This window comes from Pseudophryne corroboree, chromosome 1 (genome assembly GCF_028390025.1).
Source record: "Pseudophryne corroboree isolate aPseCor3 chromosome 1, aPseCor3.hap2, whole genome shotgun sequence".
In the NCBI taxonomy this organism is placed as follows: domain Eukaryota; kingdom Metazoa; phylum Chordata; class Amphibia; order Anura; family Myobatrachidae; genus Pseudophryne; species Pseudophryne corroboree.
This window is the reverse complement of record NC_086444.1, coordinates 715,346,211-715,359,737: the sequence shown is the minus strand read 5'-3', so window position 1 is coordinate 715,359,737 and position 13,527 is coordinate 715,346,211. Positions and strand designations below refer to the sequence as shown.

The window sequence follows — 13,527 nt, the reverse complement described above, 5'->3', positions numbered from 1 at the left end:
ACCACGGCTACGTTTGACAGCATGGAGGTTGAACGCCAGATCTTAGCTCGGAAGGGCATTCCGAACAAGGTCATTCCTACTCTGATCCAAGCAAGGAAGGGAGTAAAGTCTAAGCATTACCATCAGCTTTGGAAACAGTATGTCTCTTGGTGTGAATCCAAGAAGTTTCCAACAGTGGAGTTTCAACTAGGCCATTTTCTTCTTTTTCGACAGGCAGGTGTGGATGTGGGCCTACGCTTGAGCTCCATAAAGGTCCAGATTTCGGCATTGTCCATTTTCCTCCAGAAACTATTAGCTGCTCTTACTGAGGTTTAGACATTCTTGAAAGGATGCACATCCAACGACCTTTTGTTCCTCCTACGGCACGTTGGACTCTTAATGTGGTGCTGCAGTTCCTGCAATCGGATTGGTTCGAACCTTTACAGAAGGTAGACATAAAATGTATTACTTGGAAGGCGGTCACACTGTTGGCATTGGCATTTGCGCGACGTGTGTCAGAATTGGGGGCATTGTCGCACAAGAGCCCCTACTTGATATTCCACGAGGATAGAGCTAAACTCAGAACTTGTCAGCAATTTCTTCCAACGGTTGTGTTGGCTTTTCATATCAACCAACCTATTGTGGTGCCAGTCGCTACTGACACCTCGATTACCTCAAAGTCCTTGGATGTTTTGCGGGCTTTGAAAATATATGTGAAGAGAACTGCTCGTCACAGGAAGTCGGACACACTATTTGTCCTTTATGATCCCAACAATGTTGGGTGTCCTGCTTCTAAGCAGACGATTTCTCGCTGAATCATCCTTACTATCTAGCATGCTTATTCTACGGCCGACTCGCCAATTCCACAATCTGTTCAGGCCCACTCTACCCGTAAAGTGGGTTCTTCCTGGGCGACTGCCCGGGGTGTCTCGGCTATTCAGCTTTGCCGAGCAGCTACTTGGTCAGGGTCGAACACGTTTGCTAAGTTTTAAAAGTTTGATACTTTGGCCTCTGAGGACCTAAAGTTTGGTCAATCTGTTCTGCAGGATCCTCCGCACTCTCTCCCCCATACTGGGAGCTTTGCTACATCCCCATGGTACTAAATGGAACCCCAGCATCCTCTAGGACGTAAGAGAAAATAGGATTTTATATACCTACCGGTAAATCCTTTTCTCGTAGTCCATAGAGGATGCTGGGCGCCTGCCCAGTGCTTCGTATTCCTGCATTGTTACTTTAAGTATTGTTGGTTCAGTCGTTGCTGAATAGTTTTCAGTTGGTTAGCTTGGCTTTACTTTTGTTATGTGTGAGCTGGTGTGAATCTCACCACTATCTGTGTATTTCCTTCTCTCGAAGTATGTCCGTCACCTCGGGCACGGTTTCTAGACTGAGTCTGATAGGAGGGGCATAGAAGGAGGGGCCAGCCCACACTATTAAACACTTGAAGTGCCAGTGGTTCCTAGTGGACCCGTCTATACCCCATGGTACTAAATGGAACCCAGCATCCTCTACGGACTACGAGAAAAGGATTTACTGATACGTATATAAAATCCTATTTTTACCCAGTTCTTGCAAATATTATAGATAACTAAACCTCCACCATTATCTGTTGTTGTTGTTGTTACTGTATAGGATGTACACAGATGTTTAGATGCCCTGGAGAAGCTTGGCAGTCTTCAGGTGACTTCTCACATTCTACAGAAGAATACCGATCTAGTGGCCACACTTAAGAAGGTGAGGTGCAATGTGTGTGTCCTTCGTAATTAGATATAGATAGATAGATAGATAGATAGATAGATAGATAGATATTTCTCCGGCAAGGTGCACAGGTTATCCACAGGATAACAGTGGGATATGATGGAGCAACAGCGGATTGGCACCAAACGATCACAAGCTTTCAGTCCTCCCAGGATGCAACGGGCCCGTCCATATATCCCCGCCCACTGGCTCAAGCAAATCAGTTTTTTGTTTGGTGCGGCAGAAGCCAGACCATGGTCAGAGGGCTGCTGTTCTATGGCAGCCCTAAGCTTTCTTATTTTATTTTTATAGTCTTACTATGTTTTTGAGTAATCTATCTTAACAGCGTCTTATACGCATATTGGAAAGAGTCGCTCCAACAACTCTCCACAGGGTCGCAACAACTCTTACCCATGTGTACAGTGCTGTCTCGGCGGGCGTCTGTGTCCGATATACTAGCAGGTCCAGCAGACGTTACCAGGCTGTGGCCGGAGTACGGGGAGAAGGTAAGGCATCGGTTCCCCGTAGTTGGGGAATACGGACACAGCCGCATTGTATTGGAAGGAGACTACCAAACAGTAGCTGGCGCGCCACCACCACGGGTGCTCCAGCGCTAGGTCTTAGGGATCATAAGTCACCAGGAATAGTATGAGGCTGCGATCCCTAGGGTTGATGTCAGCAGTGGGGAGTTTGACGCTCTCCTGGTCGCGCCCCCCCCAGTTCATGACCAGTTTCCGCAAGTCTCCCGCCATGAACTGTTGCCTCACTTCCGTCTCAGACGCTACCACGAGGGGTCTCAGTCGCAGCATAGGCCGCTGCGTCTGTGTTCACTAAGCGCTACAGTGAGGAGCACTACATTTCTATCTACTTTTCTGTTGCGGGGTACACTGGGCTCCACAAGGATGGACAATGGGGTGTAGAGTAGGATCTTGATCCGAGGCACCAACAGGCTCAAAGCTTTGATTGTTCCCAGAATGCACAGTGCCGCCTCCTCTATAACCCCGCCTCCCTGCACAGGAGCTCAGTTTTGTAGTTGGTGCTGCAGTAAGCAGGAACTTAACAGAGGGGCTGCTCCAGGCGGCCCTAAGAAGAGCTTTTTTATGAAGAAAAAGTGAAGACTTCAAGGGCAGTAGCGGTGGTAAATGTCAGAAGACATTCACTGCTGCAGCTCCAGCTCTCCCCAGCAACGCTGTACGCCGCCGAGCCCTGGTTGCCGGGTAACTACAGCAGGAGGCTCCGGTTTTCTTCACGTCAGGCACACACGACGGGGGCTCTCCGGGATCGCGTGGCCGCACTTCGGGAGGTGGTGAGTGGGTCCCGATTGCGGGACCCGGTCTTTATCGCAATCCGGCGCGGTAAGTGGGAGGCGGGCCACGTGCGCGCAGGTTGTGGACACTGTGGCAGTACAGGCGATCCCATTAGATCACCAGGGCATGGACGCAGGTCAGGTTTTCTCTCTAAACCAGTTTAATAAGAGCCCACAGTACCCAGTGGTTTTGCCAGCAGGAGGATAAGGCTTAGACCTGAAGCCATTTCCCGCAAATGTTCCCGCCCTGCAGCTGCATATCTGTCTCTCCCTCACTCCCTGTCAGTGTCTGGGCGCCATTATCTCTCAACTTCACTGTTCCTGGGACTGCTTGGGCAAATCCTCCTATGTAAAGCCGCCTGGTTGTCAGTGCTGTGACTTTACATGACACTTAAGTAGTCTACCTGCCTTTTTAGGCAGTGCTAGTTAAGAAAGAGTGCATTTAGTCAGGCTTTTCTAGTACAATTACCCTGGGATATACATCCAGTTCTTACTGTGTAGTGTTTTTTTTATATATATATATATATATATATATAATATATATATAATATATATATATATATATATTTATTTCTCTAACGTCCTTGAGGATGCTGGGAATCCGTAAGGACCATGGGGAATAGACGGGCTACGCAGGAGATAGGGCACTTTAAGAAAGCTTTGGACTCTGGGTGTGCACTGGCTCCTCCCTCTATGCCCCTCCTCCAGACCTCAGTTTGACACTGTGCCCAGAGCAGGATGGGTGCACTGCAGAGAGCTCTCCTGAGTTCTCTGCCTAGAAGCATTTTTGTTTGGATTTTTTTCTACTTTTTTACAGGGAGCACAGCTGGCAACAGGCTCCCTGCATCGAGGGACTGAGGAGAGAGGGGCAGACCTTCTTGTCTAAGATAGGGTCTGCTTCCTCGGCTACTGGACACCATTAGCTCCAGAGGGAGTGAACACAGGTTCTTACTGGGCGTCCACCCCCAGAGCCGCGCCGCCGTTCTCCTCACAGAGCCAGAAGAACCGAAGTCAGAAGACGTCAGGCGGCAGAAGCCTTCAGCTTCACTGAGGTAACGCACAGCACTGCAGCTGTGCGTTGCTCCCGTACACCTCACATACTCCGGTCACTGTAAGGGCGCAGGGGGGGGGGGGGGGGGCCCTGGGCAGCAATATAACACCTCTATTATGGCAAAAGACAATATACATGTACAGGTGGGCACCGTACATGTATATAAAAGAGCCCCCGCCATATTTTAGTTAGTTTGAGCGGGACAGAAGCCCGCCGCCGAGGGGGCGGGGCTTCTCCCTCAGCACTCACCAGCTCCATTTTCTCTCCACAGCACCACTGAGAGGAAGGTCCCCGGACTCTCCCCTGCTTACACACGGTGAAGGGGTGTTTAAAAGAGAGGGGGGGGGGGGGGGGGGCACATAATTGGCGGATAACATATTATACAGCGCGGCTGGGGGAAAAACATTTTGTGTTGGTCTCCAGGGTCATTGCGCTGGGGTGTGTGCTGGCATACTCTCTCTCTGTCTCTCCAAAGGGCCTTGAAGGGGATACTGTCTTCAGAAAAGAGGTTCCCTGTGTGTGTGAAGTGTGTCGGTACGCGTGTGTCGACATGTTTGACGAGGAAGGCTCGCTTAATGTGGAGGGGGAGTGCTTGAATATCAGGTCGCCGTCTGCAACATCGACACCGGATTGGGTGGATATGCTGAATGTCTTGAATGCAAATGTCAATCTATTGCATAAAAGGTTATACAAGGCTGAAGCTAGGGATCAGTCAGGTAGCCAGTCCATGCCTGTCCCTGTGGCGCCAGGCCCTTCGGGGTCTCCGAAGCGCACCATATCCCAGATCGATGACACAGATACCGACACGGATACTGACTCTAGTGTTGACTATGAAGATGCAAAATTACAGCCGAGGGTGGCAAAAGGTATTCGGTACATGATTATTGCCATTAAAGAGGTTTTGCATATTACTGAGGAACCCCCTGTCCCTGACACGAGGGTACACATGTATAAAGGGAAAAAGCCTGAGGTCACCTTTCCGTCCTCATTTGAACTGAGCGAATTGTGCGAAAAGGCTTAGGAATCTCCGGATAGGAGACCACAAGTTCCCAAAAGGATTCTTATGGCGTATCCTTTTCCACAAACGGATAGGATACGATGGGAATCTTCGCTTAAAGTAGATAAGGCGCTGACACGCTTGTCCAAGAAGGTGGCACTGCCTTCTCAGGATACAGCTTCCCTCAAGGATCCTGCTGATCGCAGGCAGGAAATTACCATGAAGCACATTTACACTCATTCAGGTACTATTGTTAGACCGGCTATGGCGTCGGCCTGGGTTTGTAGTGCGGTTGTGGCATGGGCAGATTCCTTATCTACGGAGATTGACACCTTAGATAGGGATGCCATTCAAATGACCATAGAGCATATCAGAGATGCTGCTTTGTATATGAGAGATGCTCAGAGAGACATTTGTTTATTAAGCTCCAGAATAAATGCTATGTCTATTTCTGCTAGGCGGCTCTTGTGGACCCGACAGTGGACGGGAGACGCCGATTCAAAGCGGCATATGGAGTCCTTGCCTTACAAAGGGGAGGAGTTGTTTGGAGACTGCCTCTCGGACCTTGTCTCTACTGCTACGGCTGGTAAGTCGAATTTTTTACCTTATGTCCCCCCGCAGCATACAAAAAAGGCACCTCATTATCAAATGCAGTCCTTTCGTTCCAATAAAAACAAAAAGGTACGGGGATCGTCTTTTGTTGCCAGAGGGAAAGGCAGGGGAAAGAAGCTGCACACAGCTAGTTCCCAAGAGCAGAAGTCCTCCCCTGCGTCTGCAAAGTCCACCGCATGACGCTGGGGCTTCCCGGGGGAGGCAGATCTAGTGGGGGCTCGTCTTCGGTTTTTCAGTCTGGGTTCACTCGCAGGTGGATCCCTGGGCATTAGAGATTGTTTCTCAAGGATACAGGCTGGAATTCGAAGACTTGCCTCCTCGCCGGTTTTTCAAGTCGGCTCTGCCGGCTTCCCCGTCAGAGAGGGAGCTAGTGTTGGCAGCAATCCAAAAATTGTATATTCAACAGGTGATTGTCACAGTTCCTCATTTCCAGCAAGGAGAGGGATATTACTCAACCCTGTTTGTGGTCCCGAAACCGGACGGGTCGGTCAGACCCAGTTTGAACCTAAAATCCCTGAACCTGTACTTGAAGAGGTTCAAGTTCAAAATGGAATCACTCAGGGCGGTCATCGCCAGCCTGGAGGGGGGGGGATTGGATGGTGTCCCTGGACATAAAGGATGCTTACCTTCATGTTCCGGTATTCCCCCCTCATCAGGCGTTCCTGAGATTTGCAGTGCAGGACTGTCACTACCAATTTCAGACGTTGCCGTTTGGGCTTTCCACGGCCCTGAGAATTTTCACCAAGGTAATGGCGGGAATGATGGTGCTCCTGCGCAGGCAGGGGGTCACGATTATCCCATACTTGGACGATCTCCTTATAAAGGCGAGATCTCGGGAGAAGTTGCTGGACAGCGTGTCTCTGTCCATGAAGACGTTGCAGTTACACGGCTGGATTCTCAATATACCGAAGTCCCAGCTAGTCCCTACAACGCGTCTAACTTTTTTGGGCCTGATTCTAGACACAGACCAGAAAAAGGTTTTTCTTCCGGTCGAAAAGGTTCAGGAGCTCATAGCCCTGGTCAGGAACCTATTAAAACCAAAACAGGTTTCAGTGCATCATTGCACGCGGGTCCTGGGGAAGATGGTGGCTTCATACGAGGCCATCCCTTTCGGCAGGTTCCATGCGAGGGCTTTTCAATGGGACCTCTTGGACAAGTGGTCCGGGTCCCATTTACAAATGCATCGAAGGATCACCCTGACTTCCAGGACCAGGGTATCTCTCCTGTATTAGCTGCACAGTGCTCACCTACTAGAGGGTCGCAGGTTCGGCATTCAGGACTGGGTCCTGGTGACCACGGACGCAAGCCTCCGAGGCTGGGGAGCAGTCACACTGGGAAGAAATTTCCAAGGTCTCTGGTCAATTCCAGAGACTTGTCTCCACATCAACGTCCTGGAGTTGAGGGCCATAAACAACTCCGTGCGTCAAGCGGAGGAATTGCTTCGGGAAAAACCGGTTCTGATTCAGTCAGACAATGTCACGGCAGTGGCTCATATAAAACGCCAAGGCGGAACGAGGAGCAGAGTGGTCATGGCAGAAGCGACCAGGATTCTACGCTGGGCGGAAGGCCATGTAAGCGCGTTATCAGCAGTGTTCATCCCGGGGGTGGACAACTGGGAGGCGGACTTCCTCAGCAGGCACGACCTGCATCCGGGAGAGGGGGGACTTCATCAAGAAGTCTTCACACAGATCACGGGTCGGTGGGGACTGCCTCAAATAGACATGATGGCATCCCGTCTCAACAAAAAGCTAAAGCGGTATTGCGCCAGGTCAAGGGACCCTCAGGCGGTAGCGGTGGACGCTCTGGTGACATCTTGGGTGTTCAGATCGGTCTATGTGTTTCCTCCTCTTCCTCTCATACCCAAAGTGTTGAGAATAATAAGAATAAGCAGGGTCAGAACAATCCTCATTGTTCCAGATTGGCCACGGAGGACTTGGTATCCGGAGCTGCAAGAGTTGCTCACAGAAGATCCGTGGCCTCTTCCTCTAAGGCAGGACCTGCTGCGGCAGGGGCCCTGTCTGTTCCAAGACTTACCGCGGCTGCGTTTGACGGCATGGCGGTTGAACGCCGGATCCTAGCGGAAAAAGGGATTCCGGAGGAGGTCATTCCTACCCTGATCAAGGCTAGGAAAGACGTGACGTTAAAACATTATCACCGTATATGGCGAAAATATGTTTCTTGGTGTGAGGCCAGAACTGCTCCTACGGAGGAGTTCCATTTGGGCCGTCTACTTCACTTCCTTCAAACAGGAGTGACTTTGGGCCTAAAATTAGGGTCCATAAAGGTCCAAATTTCGGCCTTATCCATTTTCTTTCAAAGAGAATTAGACTCTCTTCCTGAAGTACAGACTTTTGTGAAGGGTGTGCTTCATATTCAGCCTCCCCTTTGTGCCTCCGGTGGCGCCTTGGGATCTTAACGTGGTGTTACGTTTCCTCAAGTCACCTTGGTTTCAACCACTTAAGACAGTGGAGTTGAAATACCTCACTTGGAAAGTGGTCATGTTGTTGGCTTTAGCTTCTGCAAGGCGGGTTTCGGAATTGGCGGCTTTATCATATAAAAGCCCATACCTGATTTTTCACGTGGATAGGGCAGAGTTGAGGACTCGTCCTCAATTTCTGCCCAAGGTAGTCTCATCTTTTCATGTGAACCAACCTATTGTCGTGCCTGTGGCTACACGGGACTTGGAGGATTCCGAGTCCCTGGATGTGGTCAGGGCTTTGAAGATTTATGTGACCAGAACGGCTAGAATCAGGAAGACTGAAGCTCCGTTTGTTCTGTATGCGGCCAACATGGTTGGCGCTCCTGCTTCAAAGCAGACTATTGCTCGCTGGATCTGTAATACGACTTAGCAGGCGCATTCTACGGCAGGTTTGCCATTGCCTAAATCGGTTAAGGCCCATTCCACTAGGAAAGTGGGCTCTTCTTGGGCGGCTGCCCGAGGGGTCTCGGCATTGCAATTGTGCCGAGCTGCTACTTGGTCAGGTTCAAACACCTTTGCAAAGTTCTACAAGTTAAATACCCTGGCTGAGGAGGACCTCATGTTTGCTCAATCGGTGCTGCAGAGTCATCCGCACTCTCCCGCCCGTTTGGGAGCTTTGGTATAATCCCCATGGTCCTTACGGAGTCCCAGCATCCTCAAGGACGTTAGAGAAAATAAGATTTTACTTACCGGTAAATCTATTTCTTGTAGTCCGTAGAGGATGCTGGGCGCCCGTCCCAAGTGCGGACTTCTTCTGCAAGACTTGTATATAGTTGTTGCTTACATAAGGGTTATGTTATAGTTTATCGGTTGAACCAAGGCTATGTTGTTGTTCATACTGTTGACTGGGTAGTGTATCACAAGTTATACGGTGTGATTGGTGTGGCTGGTATGGATCTCGCCCTTAGATTTACAAAAATCCTTCCTCGTACTGTCCATCTCCTCTGGGCACAGTTTCCCTAACTGAGGTCTGGAGGAGGGGCATAGAGGGAGGAGCCAGTGCACACCCAGAGTCCAAAGCTTTCTTAAAGTGCCCTATCTCCTGCGGAGCCCGTCTATTCCCCATGGTCCTTACGGAGTCCCAGCATCCTCTACGGACTACGAGAAATAGATTTACCGGTAAGTAAAATCTTATTTCTCTGACATCCTAAGTGGATGCTGGGACTCCGTAAGGACCATGGGGAATAGCGGCTCCGCAGGAGACTGGGCACAACTAAAGAAAGCTTTAGGACTACCTGGTGTGCACTGGCTCCTCCCTCTATGACCCTCCTCCAGACCTCAGTTAGAATCTTGTGCCCGGCTGAGCTGGATGCACACTAGGGGCTCTCCTGAGCTCCTAGAAAAAGAAAGTTTATTTTAGGTTTTTTATTTTCAGTGAGATCTGCTGGCAACAGACTCACTGCTACGAGGGACTAAGGGGAGAAGAAGCGAACCTACCTGCTTGCAGCTAGCTTGGGCTTCTTAGGCTACTGGACACCATTAGCTCCAGAGGGATCGAACACAGGGCCCGACCTCGATCGTCCGGTCCCGGAGCCGCGCCGCCGTCCCCCTTACAGAGCCAGAAGCAAGAAGATGGTCCTGAAAATCGTCGGCAGAAGACTCCGGTCTTCAACAAGGTAGCGCACAGCACTGCAGCTGTGCGCCATTGCTCCTCATGCACACCTCACACTCCGGTCACTGATGGGTGCAGGGCGCTGGGGGGGGGGCGCCCTGAGCTGCAATATTAACACCTTGGCTGGCAAAAAAATCACTATATATAGTCTTAGAGGCTATATATGTGAAAAATACCCCTGCCAGAGATCCATAAAAAAGCGGGAGAAGTCTGCCAAAAAAGGGGCGGGGCTATCTCCCTCAGCACACTGGCGCCATTTTTCCCTCACAGCTCCGCTGGAAGGATCGCTCCCAGGCTCTCCCCTGCAGTTTCAAGACAACAAAGGGTAAAAAAGAGAGGGGGGGCACTAAATTTAGGCGCAGCAGTATATATATAAGCAGCTATAAGGGAAAATCACTCAGTTATAGTGTTCATCCCTGTGTTATATAGCGCTCTGGTGTGTGCTGGCATACTCTCTCTCTGTCTCCCCAAAGGGCTTTGTGGGGTCCTGTCCTCTGTCAGAGCATTCCCTGTGTGTGTGCGGTGTGTCGGTACGGCTGTGTCGACATGTTTGATGAGGAGGCTTATGTGGAGGCGGAGCAGATGCCGATAAATGTGATGTCACCCCCTGCGGAGCCGACACCTGAGTGGATGGATAGGTGGAAGGTATTAACCGACAGTGTCAACTCCTTACATAGAAGGCTGGATGACGTAACAGCTGTGGGACAGCCGGCTTCTCAGCCCGCGCCTGCCCAGGCGTCTCAAAGGCCATCAGGGGCTCAAAAACGCCCGCTACCTCAGATGGCAGACACAGATGTTGACACGGAGTCTGACTCCAGTGTCGACGAGGTTGAGACATATACACAATCCACTAGGTACAGCCGTTGCATGATCTCGGCAATGAAAAATGTGTTACACATTTCTGACATTAACCCAAGTACCACAAAAAAGGGGTTTTATGTTTGGGGAGAAAAAGCAGCCAGTGTTTTGTTCCCCCATCAGATGAGTGAATGAAGTGTGTGAAGAAGCGTGGGTTCCCCCGATAAGAAACTGGTAATTTCTAAAAAGTTACTGATGGCGTACCCTTTCCCGCCAGAGGATAGGTCACGTTGGGAGATATCCCCTAGGGTGGATAAGGCGCTCACACGTTTGTCAAAAAAGGTGGCACTGCCGTCTTAGGATACGGCCACTTTGAAGGAGCCTGCTGATAAAAAGCAGGAGGCTATCCTGAAGTCTGTATATACACACTCGGGTACTATATTGAGACCTGCAATTGCCTCAGCATGGATTGTGCTGCTGCAGCATGGTCTATTACCCTGTCAGGACAGGGATACTATTTTGCTAACCATAGAGCATATTAAAGACGTCGTCTTATATATGAGGGATGCACAGAGGGATATTTGTCGGCTGGCATTAAGAATTAATGCAATGTCCATTCTGCCAGGAGGGTATTAGGGACCCGGCAGTGGACAGGCGATGCTGACTTTAGAAGGCACATGAAGATTCTGCCTTATAAGGGTGAGGAATTGTTTGGGGATGGTCTCTGGGACCTCGTATCCACAGCAACAGCTGGGAAAGAAAATTTTTTACCTCAGGTTTCCTCACAGCCTAAGAAAGCACCGTATTATCAGGTACAGTCCTTTCGGCTTCAGAAAAGCAAGCGGGTCAAAGGCGCTTCCTTTCTGCACAGAGACAAGGGTAGAGGGAAAAAGCTGCACCAGACAGCCAGTTCCCAGGATCAAAAATCTTCCCCCGCTTCATCTGAGTCCACCGCATGACGCTGGGGCTCCACAGGTGGAGCCAGGTGCGGTGGGGGCGCGTCTCGGGAACTTCAGCGACCAGTGGGCTCGCTCACAGGTGGATCCCTGGGTTCTGCAAGTAGTATCACTGGGATACAAGCTGGAGTTCGAGGCGACTCCCCCTCGCCGTTACCTCAAATCAGCCTTGCCTGCTGCCCTCGAGGGGAGGTAGTACTGGCGGCAATTCACAAGCTGTACTTCCAGCAGGTGATAATCAAGGTACCCCTCCTTCAACAAGGCCGGGGTTACTATTCCACAATGGTTGTGGTACCGAAACCAGACGGTTCGGTGAGACCCATTCTAAAATTGAAATCCTTGAACACTTATATACGAAGGTTCAAGTTCAAAATGGAATCGCTCAGGGCGGTTATTGCAAGCCTGGATATCACTGGACATCAAGGATGCTTACCTGCATGTCCCCATTTACCCTCCTCACCAGGAGTACCTCAAAATTGTGGTACAGGACTGTCATTACCAATTCCAGACGTTGCCGTTGGTCTGTCCCCGGCACCGAGGGTATTTACCAAGGTAATGGCCGAAATGATGATACTCCTTAAAAAAAAAGGGAGTTATAATTATCCCGTACTTGGACGATCTCCTTATAAAGGCGAGGTCCAGGGAGCAGTTGTTGGTCGGAGTAGCACTATCTCGTGAAGTGCTACAACAGCGTGGCTGGATTCTGAATATTCCAAAGTCGCAGCTGGTTCTTACGACGCATCTACTGTTCCTGGGTATGGTTCTGGACACAGAACAGGAAAAAGTGTTTCTCCCGGAGGAGAAGGCCAAGGAGTTGTCATCTCTAGTCAGAGACCTCCTAAAATAAATACAGGTGTCGGTGCATCACTGCACGCGAGTCCTGGGAAAGATGGTAGCTTCTTACGAAGAAATTCCATTCGGCAGGTTCCATGCAAGGATCTTCCAGTGGGATCGGTTGGACAAGTGGTCCGGGTCGCATCTTCAGATGCATCGGCTGATAACCCTGTCTCCAAGGGCCAGGGTGTCGCTGTTGTGGTGGCTGCAGAGTGCTCATCTTCTAGAGTGCCGCTGATTCGGCATACAGGACCGGGTCCTGGTGACCACGGATGCCAGCCTTCGAGGCTGGGGGGCAGTCACACAGGGAAGAAACTTCCAAGGACTATGGTCGAGTCAGGAGACTTCCCTACACATAAATATTCTGGAACTAAGGGCCATTAACAATGCCCTAAGTCAGGCTAGACCCCTGCTTCGACACCAGCCGGTGCTGATCCAGTCAGACAACATCACGGCGGTCGCCCATGTAAACCAACAGGGCGGCACAAGAAGCAGGAGGGCGATGGCAGAAGCCACAAGGATTTTCCGATGGGCGGAAAATCATGTGTTAGCACTGTCAGCAGTGTTCATTCCCGGAGTGGACAACTGGGAAGCAGACTTTCTCAGCAGGCACGACCTCCACCCGGGAGAGTGGGGACTTCATCCAGAAGTCTTCCAAATGATTGTACACCATTGGGAAAGGCCACAGGTGGACATGATGGCGTCCCGCCTCAACAAAAAGCTAAAAAGATATTGCGCCAGGTCAAGGGACCCTCAGGCGATAGCTGTGGACGCTCTGGTAACACCGTGGGTGTACCAGTCGGTGTATGTGTTCCCTCCTCTGCCTCTCATACCCAAGGTACTGAGAATAATAAGAAGGAGAGGAGTAAGAACTATACTCATGGTTCCGGATTGGCCAAGAAGAGCTTGGTACCCAGAACTTAAAAAAATGATCTCAGAGGACCCATGGCCTCTGCTGCTCAGACAGGACCTGCTGCAGCAGGGGCCCTGTCGGTTCCAAGACTTACCGCGGCTGCGTTTGACGGCATGGCGGTTGAACGCCGGATCCTGAAGGAAAAGGGCATTCCGGAGGAAGTCATCCCTACGCTGATTAAAGCTAGGAAAGAAGTGACCGCAAACCATTATCACCGCATATGGCAAAAATATGTTGCGTGGTGTGAGGCCAGGAA

General features: G+C 50.5%; 1 protein-coding gene across 1 annotated transcript in view; it reads left to right on the top strand.

Annotated features, from left to right (window-relative positions):
• HDGFL2 (HDGF like 2) overlaps positions 1-13,527 on the top strand; it is a 269,345-nt gene that overhangs the window by 180,298 nt on the left and 75,520 nt on the right. The window contains exon 13 of the mRNA XM_063915248.1: positions 1,609-1,710. Coding sequence (XP_063771318.1) covers positions 1,609-1,710 — 102 coding nt within the window. The remainder of the gene's footprint in view (positions 1-1,608; positions 1,711-13,527) is intronic.